Raw genomic sequence first — 18491 nt, forward strand, 5'->3', positions numbered from 1 at the left:
CCTTTTGGCACGAAACTGTCACTGCGCCAAGCTGGATCTGTCGACACCTCCCCCTGCTGCGCCGCCACACCCATCTCAGCGCACCTCGGTCTGCCAAACTACCAAACTGAGCGCGCCTCGGGTTGCGCTGCTCGAAACTAGCTCTGCGCGGGGTTCGCGACCCTGCGCCACCTGCGCTGCGCCGGGAAACTAGAGCCCTTAGTGTTGTTGTAAGCTAAAACTCATGCTTGCCTGTGTAGAAGATTATGGTGGCTGACAAAGGCAAATTTGTTACAGGGGTCCAAACTATGGTAGTCCTGAGGGTCAAAACACAACAAGATTTCAGAAAACACAATATTTGCCGAAATACTACAGCATTTTAGAAAACACAACATTTCCAATAATCTGAAATGTTGTTGTATTTTGACTGTTGACTCTTAGTTGTTGTTCTAAGAAAAAAAAGACTCTTGCTTGCCCATGTAGAAGATTACAGTGGCTAATAAAGCCAAATACACTATAGTGGCCAAAAACTGTGGTGGCCCTGAGGGTCAAATCACAGCAACAATTCAGAAAACACCACATTTCAGAAAATGGTACAAGATTTCAGAAAACACTACAACATTTCGCAAAACAGTCGGTTTCAGATATCATAACAACTTTTCCCAAAATACATTTCAAAAAACACTACAGCATTTCAGGTGACGTAACAACATTTCCGGAAATACATCATTTCAGAAAACACGACAATATTTCCCAAAATATACTGTTTTAAGGAAACAGTACAAGATTTCAGAAAACACAACACAACATTTTGTATAATCTGAAATGATGTCGTGTTTTGTAAAATGTCGTTGTGTTTTGGGAAATGTGGTGTTCTGTGAAATGTTGCAGTATTTTCTCACAAGTTGTGTTTTGACTCTCAGCTCTGTCGTACAAATTATTTCCTGAGGCTTCAGAAACAATGCCAATTCGAAAATACATTTCGAGCTGCAAATGATTGTTTTTTTGTTTTTTGGCTGCAGCAAGTTTTTTTTTATTATTATTTAATTTAATTTTTTTTAAATTTCATTTTATTTTATTTTATTTTATTTTATTTCATTTATTTATTTATTTAATTATTGCAGCATGTTTCTGTTGTATTTTTTCGATCGTTATCTGTGTTTTTGAATTGGTATAATTTCTGAAGCTGCAGCATGGCTCTCCTCATGCAAATGTGCCCCTGTTGGCCACCATACAAGATGCAAATTTAAGTAGTTTTGCCTAAAAGTTCATTGATAGTAAAATTTACAAATTGCTTTAAAATAACTGCACCAGTTGGTGCCTTTGCAGCTGTACAAGCTGACAGGAAATTTATAATAAAGTAAGCCAGCCGGCTCTTTTCATTTCCTCTTAGTTTATTAATGGACAGAGCAATAATGCTGCAAAGCCCCATTTTCCTAAACCAGCAAAATTGGCCAGAAAAGACAGGAGCAAACCTGCCTCCCAGTTAAGAGAGGTCCAGGGAAATTGGCTCGTCAACATATCAGACACTCATCCTGGCGGTGATGTGTAGGCGAACGGCGGAAGAGAAATTCCGGAGTACTGAGTGTATTCTCAATTCACCAGTGTCAAGTGTGCAGTAGAGTGTTACTCTGGAGAGGATGTTCCCCTTACTGATTCTTGTAGAGCTGTGTGACAACAAAAGAGAAAGGAAATGGATACAAACAGAAGGAACAAGTGACATCAGAAGTGTTCAAACCTGAGCAAGAGACAGTGGGTGCTAGAGAGCAACAGATTTTGGAAATAAAAAGAAGAACACAAGAGGGAAATTGATGAGAAACCAACAGAGTGAGTGACAAAAACACGCAAAGGCACCCTTGAAGTTAATGACGACACTGAGATGCCAGGCACGTTCGCAGGCGGAGGGTGCAGTCGGGGAGAGAAAGCTCATTTTAGGGAGCAGCCTGGCATAAATCACACAGCAAAATGCTAATGCTGAAGCCTCGCTAACGGAAGGGACTGATAGGGGAGCTGTCGTTGATTTATTCACACCTTCACAATACAGCACACAGATGATAGCAGGTGGTTGCAGCACTAGTGGTGCCAGCCCCGGCACACATCAAAGCCGAATATCCGAACGAGAGTGGGGTTCGAAGGAGGATCAGGTGCTGTTTGTGGAGAAGTGCTGGTCCAAGAACAGTGTCCCCATAAAAGCAATTTGTCAAAACACCAAATGTTTGTCAAGAGGGAGGACACAGCTTCAAACTGACACAGAGTGGAATCTATTATTGAAGCATTCCTGAAACCAAGAAACACTGAATCAAAGGCTGTCTGTGTTCTTGTCTAATTCTGCAAACAGAGAGGCTGCAGAATATCTCTGCTCATTGATTTTTTTTGTCATGGTTGTGATTGGCAGCGAGTATAACGGCCACCCTTCTGTCTCGTGTGCTGTTTCATCAGAATCGCCTTATCCGTGTCCCAGAAAACAGTCAAAGCCGGATTTAGCTTTTGTTATATTTGATTTTTGTGACTGAATCCATCCATCCATTTGCAAAGATGCACATTGTTTCTCATGTGCCTGTTTCCAAATACTTTGCATCTGAATTTCGAGGCATTACGTCACATGACAGCAGGGTTTAAAAATGTAGTTTTTGCCAACTCAACCTGCATGGTTCTGTGGATGGTAAGCTTGGTTGAGCCATCGTTTGGTTGATCGGTCAGCCACTTTGGTCCAGACTGAAATATCTCAAAAACTATGGGATGGATTGGCATAAGATTTGGTTCAGACATTCATGCCCATGCATGGATGAATGTTTGTAACTTTGGTGATTCCTTAACTTTCTATTCAGTGCTATCATCAGCCCAAATAACCACATATCTTCAAAATTAATTATAAAAACAAATAATATAACAAGCCCTGTGATAGTCTGGTGACCTGTCCAGGGTGTACCCTGCCTCTCGCCCAATGTCAGCTGGGATAGGCTCCAGCCCCCCCGCGACCCTCAAGAGGATGAAGCAGTTAGAAGATGAATGAATGAATGAAATAATATAACAGACTGTCTATTTGCACCTAGGTGAGAAAAGTCACTCTGCAACTATTCCGTTATTTACACCCATCCTTACAATGTGTCATCATGGAACCCTCTGCATGCTGTGGCTGGCTAGTAATTGGCATGTCGATGCATAGAGGTCAGAGATGGTAAGGTGTAGAGCAAAGAGATCATGGTTAGGGCTGGTACTAGTCAATCACAGGGTTAAATTCGGATTGGATTAAAGATTAAGGTGGTCAATTTACGAGAAAACAACTCACAGAAAGTCAGGTGAGCGACGCAAATTATAGAGAATAAGGTCCTGATCACACAGGACGGCTTTTTGTAAAAAGGCTTTTTACTCGTGGTTTTTGCGTTGCGATTCACCTTACATTTTCTGTGCTCTAGGCACCTGAGGCCTGTACTACGAAGCAGGATTTGGAGTTAGCGAGGTAACTTTGGGGTTAACTCTGGGTTTTCAGTACTACGAAGCCGGTTTTCTTTTTACGGGATAAATCACCGAGGCAACTTATGCTGAATAGCCAACCTGCTCCGGAGCAGGTTAACTTCAGGGTATTGGATCACAGCCTGTCAACACCCCGACCCCTGGAGTGACAGGTAAAAAAAGAGGAGCCTATATGCTGTTATATTCAGTAGAATCATTTCATTGTTCCAGGGGCTCTATTTCCACTGGTTTTAAAACAGGGCTATTGACAAATTGAGCGGTCGTTTACACACTAAACCCATGATTTTAGCAGGATTTGAAATTATGCAAAGTTTAGTTTAATCCTCAGTGATGGCTGACAGTGCTGCTACTTTTACACTCTGATTCATCACTGCAGTTCAACATAACATGAGACACCTGTGTGATGAGAACTAGGATAAAACAGATCATATTTTATTAGTAAAATAATCCACACACTGTTAATCAGCTCCTGTTATTATAAATGTAACATTTCAGTCAGTCAGACGTCATCAGTCATTAACTCCTCTTTACTTCAGTAGGAGAAACAGTCTGGTGTTACTTTAAAGTGTTTATGTTACATATTCAGAGGATATTCATCATCATCCAACTAAACAGCAAAACATACTCTGTCTTTGTCAGAGAGGCCCATAGCCATAGCTCAGTGATACCTGCATGTATTTTAAGACTCTGATAATGGTGAATTTTTGGATGGTGTTTTTAATATCTCTAGATCTTCCGTTTTCAGATTACAGTTTGTCGTTTGTATTCTGAGCCACTGACATTTTACTGTCTCATCAACAATTCACTGTCACTACCGTTCTATCTCATCTCATATCAAGCAGCCTACTTCATTCATGGTTCTGATGATGACACTCGCAATTGACAACCCCGCCTCTTTTACATGAACGCGTTTGTGGCTGGATGGGAAAACCCAGAACTGACTGAACCAGTTGATAACCAGCTTCGTAGTACCGGTTATCCAGAAGGTTAATGTTAGGGTTAGTTGACCCAGATAAGGTATATAGGGCAAGTTGAACTGGCTTCATAGTACAGGCCTCTGGAGTGTTTGCCAGAGCGCTCTGAACTCCTTGAGTTGAAAAAACTTCAACTCAGAGTGGAAAAATGTCCCACGTCATTTTTTTCCCCATTGTCCAATTGGTTGATTTGAGAGGTGGGCTTTCAGTGGTGGTTATGACAACAAAGTTATAACTGGTAAACAATGGAGGAGAAACTGGTGGTAGCGGTTGCTGGATACCTAGAGCTATACGGCCCGACAATAGGCAGCAGGTTGTCAAACTGCCTTTAAGTCATCCTAGAATATGCCTGGAAATGGCCATCATGGCTGCGGAGGTCCTGGACCAACTGGTGGTAAGCAAGGGATTCCACTACATCTCCATCAACAACCACAAATCCCACACCATCCCTGTCTCACACGGAGTCCCTCAAGGCTCAGTGCTTGGCCCGATCCTCTTCATTCTCTACATGCTCCCACTAGGTCACATCATCCGCCACCATGGTCTTCACTTTCACTGTTATGCCAATGATACCCAGCTCTACATCACCACCACAGCCATTACCCCTGCCATTCTCTCTACCCTCACCGACTGTCTCACCGACATCAAAACCTGGATGAACCGCAACTTCCTAAAACTCAACAGCAATAAAACGGAAATTATCATCTTTGGCCCAAAATCCATCCTCAGGATTTCTCACTCTGCATCAATGGTCACTCTGTCACTCCCTCCCCCCTGGTCAGAAACCTTGGCATCATCATGGACCCCACACTCTCCTTCAAGTCACACATCAACCACGTCACCAAAACATCTTTCTTCCACCTCCGCAACATTGCACGCCTTCGCCCCACTCTCTCCTCCTCTGCCGCCGAAACACTCATCCACGCCTTCATCACCTCCAGACTCGACTATTGCAATAGCATCCTGTATGGCCTCCCCACCACTGTTCTTCAAAAACTGCAATATGTTCAAAACTCGGCTGCCCGATTGCTCACTCACTCCCCCTCCAGAGAACACATCACTCCCATCCTCCGTCAGCTTCACTGGCTTCCCATAAAACAACACATCAATTTCAAGATCCTCCTCACCACCTACAAAGCCCTAAACAACCTTGCACCCTTATACCTGACCGATCTCCTCCATCGCCATTCTCCCACTCGCCGCCTCCGCTCCTCCGATGCCACCCTTCTCACCCCCATCACCAAGACCAAGTACCGCACCCTGGGGGACAGCGCATTCGCCATCGCCGCCCCTACCCTCTGGAACTCCCTGCCCCTGGCCATCCGGAACTCTGATACACTCCCCTCATTCAAGAGCCAGCTTAAGTCCCATCTCTTCAGGATCACCTACAGCATCTGAAAATCCTCCCCCCTTCATCCTCCACCCGCTCTCTGTCTTAATATGTGGTCCCTCTGTAGTGTAGTGTATAGTGTTGTTTATTTGCCTTTTGTTTGAGTGTCTTGTTTGAGTGTCCTTTGATTGAGTGTTTTGTTTGAGTGCCTGTTTCTGTACGTATTCTTTTGTAAAGCGTCTTTGAGTATCTAGAAAAGCGCTATATAAAAGTATTCTTTTGTAAAGCGTCTTTGAGTATCTAGAAAAGCGCTATATAAAACCGATTTATTATTATCATTATTATTATTATTATTATTATTAAGGGGATCCACCCTCTTTTTTAGGGTCTCATGTACCCACACAGATCTCAGGAAGGTGAGGGTAAGGATGTGATGGGTTGGTTGCCTGGCAACAATAAAAAAGGCGCAGCAAGCATTTTTTTTTGTTGTTGTTGTTGTTTGTTTTTTGTTTTCACTAGTTGCATTCAATTAAAAAAAAATAAGGCAGCGTGGTGCGCCTCGTGTTTTGCAACCTGCAAAATGCTTTCAGTGTGATCGGGACCTAAGATGTAGTGGATGAATGGGTTAACCACAGGACTTTCACACAGCAGACTGGGACTTGAGTCCCTTGTGAGACAATGCTTAGACTTTGTTGACTTATTGTTGTCAGGTTTTAGGATGTATTAAGCTGCTAAATGTACACTGCATACATAAACTTTAGCAGAAATGGATTTTATGGATTTTCTCCTATGGATTTTCTCTGCGACTGTGCGTCATAGCGAGAAACCACGCATATCACGTGAAACAACGGAACCATAGCTTTCTGACAAGACCACTTGTCAGTATTCCAATGTTTTCACAGTGAAAAAAAATGATAAAGTTACACTAAAATTATGTATAACAAAGCTTTCATACAGCTTTGCACACACATTACTCTTGGATGGGGGCGTCGGTGGCTTAGTGGTAGAGCAGGCGCCCCGTGTACAAGGCTGTTGCCGCAGCGGCCCGGGTTCGAGTCCAGCCTGTGGCCCTTTGCTACATGTCATCCCCCCTCTCTCTCCCCCCTTCACACTTAACTGTCCTGTCCATTAAAGGCAAAAAATGCCAAAAAAAAACATTACTCTTGGATGGATTACTCGCGAATGCAGGCTTGAACAGAAATGCCACGCATTTCACATGAAAGCGCAGGACCAGAGCTTTCCAGTGATACCACACACATCATTGTGCTGTCATCCCATCATGCTATGAATACAGATCAAGTGTCTGCAAAATAAAAACCTGACGAATTTCTTTACAATCCATTATACAGATCTTGTTATCAGTCACCAGATCTTGTTATCAGTCACTTCATATAGTGAGGAATATCATATCTTACCACGTCTTAGGCTTGCTTGTGTTTCTCCCTGTCTATCCACGTTTGTAGTCTGGCTTTCAAGATGCAAATATCTCCATATTGTCCAGTTGACACTCCATCAAACTTTGTATGACAAGACCAGCGCACTTCACCTTTGCGCACACAGACAACTGAGGCCTAATTATGCATAAATGACAGGGCCGTAGTCACCATATACATTGAGGGGGACACGTGCCCCCCCTAATGCCCAATTTTTTTTTTTTACTGCAAACAAAGTGGCAAATATTATCTTGGAGGACATCATTGCACTTGGTTGACTATATTTCTATTATCTTAGATGTAAATATTGCATGTTTCTTTCAGATAAAACACATTTTTGACTTGTGAATGAGTCAATGGAATTTCTTGAAATATTGAAAAAATACTGGCAATCATGTCCGCCTGGCACAAACCACATGTTTTGGACAACTGTGAAGTGACACAATGTCCCACCATCATGGTTTTTATATTGCCAGATTCCAGAGAGTCTCCCCTCTTCATATATGGCAGAATATGTCTTCTTCCAACTTGCTATGGTGAGATACATGTAAAAATGTAAGAATTTAGTAACACAGATTTGTTTTTTTTTTCATTGATATTGATGAGGACATGTAATGATGGCAAATCTGGATAGCCCAGATTGTCCTGAAAAAAAACAAGATATAGCATGTGTATGTAGCCTTTATAATGACTGTGATATGAGCTTTAAAGTAAAGGCAGTAAAAATACCCCGAAAAAGTCCTAGGGCCCATAGGGTTAACATCACATTACTTGGACACCATAGTGTTAATAACCACATTAGTGAATGAATGAATGAATAAATGAATGAATGAATGAATGAATTAGCATCAGTCAATGTAGACTGGTAACGCAATAAAGTTTTACATCCAGGGGACATATAGCACAAAGACAAATGCCTTAAAGGAAACCAATAATGTATTCATTGAGGGGAAGAACTGTGATTTCTTTTCTTTTGCAGATACTGTTCCAGGGCATTTCAGGACAGCCATGAATGCTGCAGGCGTCCAAATAGAGGCCATCCCAAGACTTACACCTGCATTATCAATAAAACTACCAAACTACCTGTAAAAGGCAAACACTCAACTTACGGGATGCAACCCAGATAGAAAATTGGAAAGAAATGTATTTTAAAGCAACTTTTTTCCAAACCTCTAACCCTAGATTCTGTCTCAAAACAATCATAGTTAAAAGGACCGTCAAAGCACAGCAGTTTTTTTTCTTATTTTCCTTTTGAAGTTCAGACCTGCAATAAATTGCTCTGAATGCTCACAGAAAAAAAAAAAAAAAAAAAAAAGCTGTTCCATCTCCATCTTGTTTGATCTCCCAGAGAGGCTGACGTTTCGGGATGTCCAGTCACCGCAGGAGTTCCGCCATGGTGAGACGGCGGAGGTGGTCTGCGATGTCATTAGCTCACCAGTGCCTGTGGTGGTGTGGTACTACCAGGACAAAGAAATCACTGAGGAGCACCACAGTAAGTTTTCATTACCTTTTGTCACTATGAAGTTATATGCTTGACTTTGACTACTGTTCTTTCACTTTATATGAAAAGTCATCTCTGGTTTAGTTACTTAAAGGGACAGTACACCCCAAAATCACAAATACATACTTTCCTCTTTATTAATCCAGATTGTTTTGGTGTGAATTGTCGACTGTGGGAGATATCGGCTGTAGAGATCTCTGCCTTCTCTCCAATGTAATAGAACTAGATGACACTTTGCTAGTGTTGTTCAGAGCACCAAAAAATACATTTAAGAAACTTAACAGCAATGTCTCTTTCTAGAAGTTGTTATCCAGTTACTCAAGATAATCCTCAGACCTGGTGGGAGCAAATTCATGTGGGAACTATTGTCTGTCTACTGAAATATGAAGCATTCACAACATCTACTTATAGCTTGCCAAGCACCACAGAGCTAGTTAACATTACAGCTAAGCTGAGGAGGACACCATTAACGTTTACATCTTGGATTGTCATGAGCATGAGCCTGTCGTTCATGAGTAGATGAATGCTACTTATTGCGCAGTGATAGAGTTGGCGGGCGTAGTTCGGTAGACAGAAAATAGTCCCCACATGAAACTGCTCACAACAAGGTCTGTGGATTATCTTGAGTAAGTCATGATTTCTGGAAAGAGACATTGATGTTAAGTTCTTTGAATGTAATATTTTTGGCACTTTGAGCACCACAAGCTGAGTGCCATCTAGTTCCATTATACTGGAGGGAGGGCAGACATCTCTACGGCCTATACCTCCAACACTCAGCAACTCACACCAAAACTATCTAGACTGATAAATAGCACTACAGGCAACAGGGAAAATATGTGTTTTTGAATTTAAGTTGAAGTGTCCCTTTAAAACATGTTCTAAAGGCCAGGTGAACCAGTTGTGATTCAGATTTGATTTAAATTGATGGAGTAACAAAATGATAAATTTTAATTCTCGGGGTAGAAAATTAGAAAATAGGTCCAAAATTTTTTTTTGTGGTGGTGGTGTTTTCATAATATTTGTCTACCTTTTCATTGATTTTATTTTATCTAGTTATTGTATTGTTTTATTTATTAATTGTATTATTTATTTATATTTTTTTCTATTACTGTTATAATTTGCTGCTTTTTTATTTTTATTTTATTTATTTATTAATTTATTTAATTTTTGGAAGAGGGAAGTGGCTATTTGCCAAGTAGGGCAACTATCAAAGTAAATTAAAGTTACCCTGTAGGGTTTATTTAACAATGTTTGTAAGGGTCCCTGTGTTGTTTGACTCTCGTGCATTAGCTACACGTCCGTGTGCGTGCATGTGACATCATACACTGCCCTGCCAATGGCTTTATGCCGTCATAAAGAAATGTAGTGGTGTGCCAACAAAGGCAGTGAAGAAGAAGACTGTTAGCAAGCAAGCATGAATATTAACAATGTAGGTTTCAAATTCATCTCGAAACTGGCTTTCTTAATATTTTAATGAGGAAGGACATGCATTTAAATTGTTTATTTGGCCTCAAGGATACAAACAATATTGTTTGTTTATTCCACATGGTACTTTTAAAACAAAAGGCCTGAATGGGAGAAACTGTATAGAAAAACGATGGATAGATGGAGTTTTGGGGGGAATTAAATTGTCTAATTAGTTGCTTTTAATGAAGCCAAAGAAAACATATTACTATAGTTAAGTTCTTAGTCTGAGCAATGGGGTCTTCAATGAACGCAAAATAATCAAAAAGTTTGGGTTATTTCACATCAGAGATTTCTGTATTTAGTTTCTGAATGTTGAGATATCAAATAACAGCCTTTTTTTGTTAATCTTGTTTATTTAGTCATGAATATTAGCTGTTATCAAGAAAAAGTTAAGACTGGAAATGAAACTGTCAGGGGCTTTAAAGAGTGTTTTTTTGTGTGATATAATTAGTAAAGTTTTAATTGTCAAACTGTGTAACTGATCTTTATTAATTCAATAGTAGATTATGATGGAAATAGAATATGCAAGTAAGCAGCAATCTCAAAAGGATTACATTTTGAATGTAAACCTGCCAAACACACTTGATTATTGAGAGGGAAAATGCTCACGCGTCCCGATGTGCCCAATTCTTTCTCTCATTGAAAAGACTCACTAATGTGCCAAAAAATACTGTTCTCTAGGAAATGCTATTTCCTTCCTTTGTGTGGCTTCACAATAAGACAAGGATATCAAATTCTATAAATAGAAATCCCATCAGCCCTGGAGGAGGCGTATAACTTGGACAGAAACCATGTTAACAAGCGACTGAGAGAATGGATTATGGAGAGGTTGGATGGTGACATTCGGAGATGCTGCTTCCCATGAGGCGCGATGCAAACCAACACCCTGCATCTTTTGAACAGAGCTATTTCTCACAAATGGGTGTATTTAAAGCCAATCTACAGTAATTTACAATCATGTTGTCAATCATATTCAGTCCCATTTAATCTAAAGCTGGCACAGCAAGCCCCTTTTAACATTTACATGTAATCAGCAGGGTCATTTTGAGTAGTTGATTTAGAACAATTCCGACATGCTACAAATATGTGTATTAGTTCTTCATTTAACAGTAACAGATATGTACAATTGAATGTTGAAATTGGATCGTGACTAGCTGAAATGTAATTTTCCATCATAGATTTATTAACAACATTTCACACATATCAACAAACCATTTTGGATATGTGGGCATCATATCCTTAAAGTACCACAAAGCCATTGGTTGAAATCAGCATTCATTTGGGATATGTACGTATGTGTCATAAATGGAAATCTGGATAATAGAATTCAATTCTGGCTTGTTAAAATAACATTTTTTGGTTTGGAATTGTAACTGGTCAGAACAAAATTTCGGTTAACTATAAATTGGCTGAAATTATATTCGTACCAACAATTATATTAAAGGTATCTACAGTGGCATTTCTGATTAGTGGTAGTTCCTTTTTCTTTAATCAAAAATTATTTTTGACTAGTGATAAAAGTAATGGTAGATATCTTTAGTATAATTCTTACTAGTACAAATATAATTTCTACAAGTTACACTTTTTTTCCACCATCTGGAATACAGTTATCTGAAATTGTGTTCCTACTAATTACAATTCCAAGCCAATAATGTAATTTCAACTTGCCAGAATTTAATTTTAGATATCTAGAATTCTATTTATGATATCGGTGATGTAAGAACAATTGTAGATGTCAACGATGAACATTGCCACTGGTAAGACTTTAAGTATTTATTTCAACAATTGGCATTTACATTACAGAGCTGCAGAATTTGAACTACACCCATGCAGTCTAAATTACATAAGAGATCTATAATTCAGTTTTGAATAGAAAAGTTTGCCAATTGTAATGAAGTTGCAGATATCTATAACAACCATGTCCAATAGTAAAAAAAAAAAAAATAGTTGATAACAATAACTAACATTTCCACTAGTGAAAATTTCAATAGAGGTTCAATAGAAGTTAATGGTAAAAGTTGACGTATTACAATTAAGTTACAGATATCCACAGTGAACATTTGCATTAGTAAGAAATCCTTTGTTGATATCAATAATTAACATTTCCATTAATGAGAATTGGATTTTTGATATCTGTAGATGAGTTTGAATAGACGTCAATGGTAAAAAATTGACTAGTTGTAATTAAGTTGCAGATATCTACAATAAACATTTCCATTAGTAAGAAATTAATTGTTGATATCAGTAATCGACATTTCCACCAGTGAGAAGTGAGTTGTAGATATCATTAATTGAAATTGCGACCAGTCTAAATTACACAATGGAGACTTGGAATTATTACCATCAAAACTAAATTATGATATCTGTAACTGAGTTTAAGCAAAAGTGCTAATTGTATCTCAGTCACAGGTATCGACAATAACAATATCCACAAGAAAGAAATTAATTGTTTGTATCAACAATTAACATTTCCACTCGTGAATTAAACTTTTGCTATCTGTTATTGAGTTTCAGTAGAAGTCAATTTTAAAACTTGACTATGTGTAATTCAGTTACAGATATCAACAATTACCATGTCCACAAGAAAGAAACTGTTGATATCAATAATTAACATTTCCATTAGTGACAATTTAACTTTTGATATTTTCATTGCGTTTGAATAGAAGTCAGTGGTAAGAGCTGACTAATTGTAATTCAGTTACAGATATCTAGGATGAATTTATGAAATTAATTGTCCATCTTAATAATTAACATTTCCACAAGTGAGAAGTTAGTTGTAGATATCATTGATTAAAATTGCCAACAGTCCAAATAATAAAATTGGTACTTAATTGGAATTATAGATATCTATAATTTAATTTGAATAGAAGTAAATGGTAAAAGTTGACTAACTGTAATTCAGTTACAGATATCGACAATGAACCTTTTCACTAGTGAGAAATTATTGTTGATATCAATAATCAACCTTTCCACTAGTGAGAATTGAATTTATGACTTCTGTAATTCAGTTAGACTAGAAGTCAATGGTAAAAGTTGACTAATAGTAATTTAATTATAGATATCCACAATGTATATTTTCCTTTAGTAAGAAATTACTTGTTAATATTATACAATACAGATATGTTGGCTTGGGACTCTGGTTAGTACAAAAAAAAAAACAATTGTTGGTATTAACACTTTGGTATTAGTGCTATTTATTAAATGTTAAATGGGCTTGCTATAACATATTTTATTTTTTTAAGATCACCCTTTTGCTAAAAGAGACAGACATAGGTAGAGAAGCACTTTGAGGACAGGATAACTTATTTTCTGATAAAAGGCAGGTGCAATGAAAGTAACCAGTAGACTAGGATTCATTATTTCCTCTTCTCCAACCGTCCTGATTTACAGCTCTCCACACCACTTCCCCATCCTCCATCTAGACAAAACGCATGCCTGAACGCTGATTAGAAAGAGTGACCCCTTGAATCTGTCACGTTTTTTAATTGAAAGTCAAATCTTCAGTGCCACGGTGATGATGAAACATGGGGAAGAAGGGCATTTTTTTTAATCATTTCACTCTAATTACGATGCATGGATATAAATATCTTTGCTTTAGAGAAATGAGATACAGGCCTCATCACTCCTGGCCAATCTCAGAGTAACCACAATGGGAGGGGGTATTTGGAACTGTAATTGCGTAAGTGTTTATCTTTGTGGACTTTATCAGGTAAATGTGCTGAAGTGAAGATTGACAGTCTAACTACTGAAGAGTGGAGATGGCAATTTTCTCCTGCTGTTTTCCTAACTTTCTTATCTCGCTTCTCTCTCTATCATACACTGTTGTTCTTTTGTCGTTTCCTCTTCCCGCTCTCTCTTTTCTGTCTCTGCCTGGCTCTCTGCCTGGCTCTCTGCCTGTCCTCCTCCTCCTCCTCCTCCTCCTCCTCTTCGCCTGTGCTGTGAAGGCAGGTTCCAGGTGCTGGCAAACAACAACCTGCAAATCCATCAGGTGACCAAGGCTGATGAGGGCGTGTACCGCTGCGAGGCCAGCGTAGAGGCACGTGGGGAGATTGATTTTGTGGACATCGCTGTGGTAGTCAATGGTGAGTTAAATTTGAGAAAAACACCTGTGGAAAACAGCTGCACAGCCAATCCTTTAAAGGGGGATTCCAACTATTCAGTGGGGCGGCATACAGTAGCTCACAAAATCAAGACAATCATTCAGTTTGTGATAAGAGCACCAAATTTGATACAAATATAGCTTATATGTAGAAGAAATCTGGATATAGGGGAATCGCAGACTGACATTCTGATGATCATGGCGACAAAATAAAAAATGGCCGGCACTTAAACCATTTAGGCTATAACTTTTGAACCAGATGAGCTACAAACACAAGTTTTGTGTCTATTTTATGTTTTTGACCATAAGAAACACACTGGAATGCTTATTTTTTTATTATTTGGATGCATCTGGACCCATAATTTGCAATTTTCCAAGATGGTGGCCACTTAAAGTTTTTTTTACTTTTTTTATTTTTATTTTTTGTTTAACTCTTTTGGCAGCAAACCTGGTTTCCTTGTCATATAAGCATTAGAAACACATTGGAATACTCAGATTTATTATCATTTATAAATCATATTTTATTTATGCTCTCTAATTTGCACATTGCCAATATGGCTGCTATATTGTATGCCCATGGAGATAAATGAAAGCAGATCAGGGGCATACTGTATCCTGTCAGACTTTGAGGCTTTCTGTTATTAATTTGTAGTCTCTCAGTCCTTCAGTGCCTCCTAAAGTTGAGGATGCTCTCTTGGTAAGACAGGTCCTTCCAATTGACCTATGACTAAGTCCCACCCTCAAACGTGATGAGCCAGTCACAGTGCGTATAGCCATTCCCATACACTCGGACATTCTCTGCCTGGACGTCCATTAAAATGCATTACAGAAAGTCAGTTTTGTTGTTTTATGAGCTTTTTTCGGAGATTTGAAGTTTAAAAATGGTCAAACGGTGTGCATGGGGTACATGCCACTCTGACACAAGGTATCCTGAGAGGCTGGGCGACGGGGTGTATTTTTTACATTTAAACCACATCTCAACTGAGAAAAGTGTCTCCTTTGGATAACGTTGTGTGGTAACGTTAGACCACAACATCAACTCAACGTGAATAAGATTAACAATGATGTCTACATCTGTTCTAAGGTAAGTCAACATTGTGTTTGAGGCAACATATTGTCACTTTGCTGGAAAGAAATATAAAGTTATCTTTAACATCTCTAGCTAACGTTAGCTAAAGTTAGCCAAACGTTAGCTACTAGCTGCGTTGTTCATCATGTCACCTTGTTTGCTGGGAGTTCATTAGCCTATTTTGTTCTAGTTTTGTGCTTTGGTGATCGTACATCATTGTTAGCTGTTGTCCAAAGGGCTCTAGTTAAGCTAACGTTAACTTCTGGAGCTTAGCTTCATTCATTTATCTGTAAGATAACAAAGGTTGGCAAACGTTACGCTGAATGATTCAGTGTAAATACTGTAGCACCAAACTAACGGAGAGACACTCTTGGTAAAGATGGTAAAAAGGCCGTTATCCTTTTCTCATATTCTGAGCCAAAAACCTTAACTTCAGTGGCACTTTAACTTGTTGTCTTTGATGGCGACAGCAACGAGATGTGGTTCACAAGCGTACACTGTGACCTGTAAATTTTGGCTTGTAATTTAAGCTTTTCATCGACCTTCTCAACAATGAAATGATGAATATATCCCTCCAATGCGTAGTTTAGGCCCTTTTGGTTACTTCTCAATGACATTTGATCGTTATGTCCCCAAAAAGTCATCGTGTACTGTGACACCTGCCATAGCGCTGGTCACTGAATGTTGATAGTTTGTCCGAGTGAGTGGAGGGGGGCGGGGCTTAGCCATAGGTCAGTTGGTTCCAGAGGCTAGGCAGACTCCTTCCTAGCATTCGTCGAACACATATTGGAATAGGCTAGCTAGTTTTAGGAGGCCCCGCCTTCAATATAGGAAAATTGTGCGGCAAGAATTGTAGGTAAATGGACAAAGGAAAATGTTGGCATTGTAAGCTACTGCAAACCACGAATATGTTTCATTTGCACATTGCATATGTATCATTGCAATGTTTCTAAAGTAATGTAGTTTTGATTATCATTTGCTGAGCTGCAGACCACTGTTCGAGACCAAAAACATCAAAACTATTTGTTTTTAAGTGAGACATTGCTGTTTCCAGTAGATTTTTAGGCACCAAACACGTTCTTTATTGAGAAATTGTTGCCTTTTCAGGGGGGATTTTGTCCCCCCAAACTGGATATTTCAAGCCAAAAAAAGATCTTTTCCAAACCATAAACAAGTGGTTTTTATGCCTAAACCTAAGCACACATTTACTGCAGCATTGTTAAAATGTTAAGTTTCAAAATATCTGGTATATATCTGAAACTTTCAATGCCAACATGTTTTTTTCTTGCAATTGGTTTGTGTATATAGTGCTGTATTTTATTTTTAACATCCCATCTTATCTTACGTCTGCTTTTGTCTTTAATGTGACCAGTGCTTTTATTGCTAAGATGACCATTTCACTTGTCCAGTATATTTTATTGTACTGTTAACCATGTGTTATCCTACATATGACAAATAAGGTTAAAACTGAAGCTATGAGCTGTACTTGGAACATGAAATTCATGTCTTGTGGAGGTTCTGAAAATTCACAAGAACTAGGTTCGATTGTTACTGAAACTTTCAAAGAACACTTGTAAACTAGCTGCAGGATAGTTTTTCTTGTGGCGTATAATCCTCTTAGTGTGACATAGCCCAGTAAACAATCTTGTTCTTGACTCACTATCAGCATACATCTTATTGAATACAAACCAAAACCTCCAAACCGAGCTGAGAAGTAAAGGTCCTCAGAGCAGAGCTTTAAGGAAGCTCCGCAGAACACAGACACACAGTGTCAACAGATTAGCATGCATTAGGGACTGGGTTTTCCCCTGCACACACACGTTTTCTTGTTGTTGCTGCTGTTGTTGTTCTCATAATTGGACACCACTCATTCTTTTTATTCTGAAGCCTACAAGGCATTCTAGTCGGCAGACACTCAAGGTTATAAGTATAATAACGGAGCAAGGGCAGTGAATACAGGAGCAGAAATCAGAGTCAGGTGTGGTCATTAGTAATAATTTGTTAGCTTGGAGAGAATCCATAATTTCCTCCAACAAGTGGAAATACATCTTTGTGTGGTGAGAACTTTGTTGTTGAGCCTGTTACTAGACCACCAACATGAAGTTGACACGTTGCAGAGCTTGTTTACAGTGTTTTGATCATGTGCAGAGTCAAGACGATGATTGTGAAGCAGCGTCCACTGATGTGCAGGAACTGAGCTGGAAATTCAGGTTGAATGCACCGACCCTTGTAGAATCCAAACAGAGTTGTCAGCTTTGACAGCTCCACCGCCTCGATAAGTTCATCATTGGCACACTTATAGCAGGTCTGCTCTTCCTGCTACTATTGGTATGACTTTTTTTTTCCAATTCTCTTTCTACTTCGGTTTGATTGAAAATTTCAATTAGCACCGTCCTTTGGCTCTGTGGGCCAAAAATCGAAGGATGTCATTTTAATTTTCTCATTTGTCCTCATTTACAGCGAGTCACCTGAGACTGCTGAGGTGATTGAAATGATTTCACTAAGGCCACGAGCGTCTTGTAACGCTTGAACAGCTGCAATATTGTCTCTGCCTATGTAATTCTCTCCCACCTAATGTAATAGCAGAGCAGCCCTGCGCCCAAAAACTATGAATTGCATTCAATTTAGCACACCACTTACCTCACTTCTGAGGAAGATCCAATAAGCCTGCTCAATGAGGCACGACCTATTATTGCAGCGACACGACACTGGCAATGTGGTGCTGAGACGGGACAGTGTGCAGAGCGCTTTGCTGAGCGTCCTGAGAAGAGCACGCTCTCTGAGGGAGACACGTTAAAGTGAACTTCACTTCGCCTCAAGGAGATTCACTCAGCTGATCCCTAAAGACTCTCACCATCAGCCAAACTAAATCTGATATGAAGAAACATTATTTGGTCCCTATCAAATATTAAAAGCCCTTGGAAAAAACTTTATGACCCTAATGAGTTTTTCTAATTTGATATCACCAGGTACAGCTGAGGGATATCTGTTACAGCAGTTCATGCACTTCTGCTGACTTTTCTTTTTTGCTGAGCATTCAAAATGTGCTCTTAAAGCTGTCCATCCAAATTTCATTCATATTATTTAACTTAATTTTGATTAAAGATGCTATAATTTCTCTACATATATAATTATGTATCAACAATTACTTAAGTTTACACAATT

At 39.2% G+C, this 18491-nt stretch overlaps 1 protein-coding gene across 1 annotated transcript in view; it reads left to right on the forward strand.

Annotated features, from left to right (window-relative positions):
• Window positions 1-18491, forward strand: part of LOC126401818 (neural cell adhesion molecule 2-like) — a 532851-nt gene that overhangs the window by 373987 nt on the left and 140373 nt on the right. The window contains exons 4-5 of the mRNA XM_050063330.1: window positions 8539-8682; window positions 14103-14240. Of these exons, the coding sequence (XP_049919287.1) occupies window positions 8539-8682; window positions 14103-14240 (282 nt within the window). The remainder of the gene's footprint in view (window positions 1-8538; window positions 8683-14102; window positions 14241-18491) is intronic.

The sequence above is a fragment of the Epinephelus moara genome, chromosome 15 (assembly GCF_006386435.1).
Source record: "Epinephelus moara isolate mb chromosome 15, YSFRI_EMoa_1.0, whole genome shotgun sequence".
Classification (NCBI taxonomy): Eukaryota; Metazoa; Chordata; class Actinopteri; order Perciformes; family Serranidae; genus Epinephelus; species Epinephelus moara.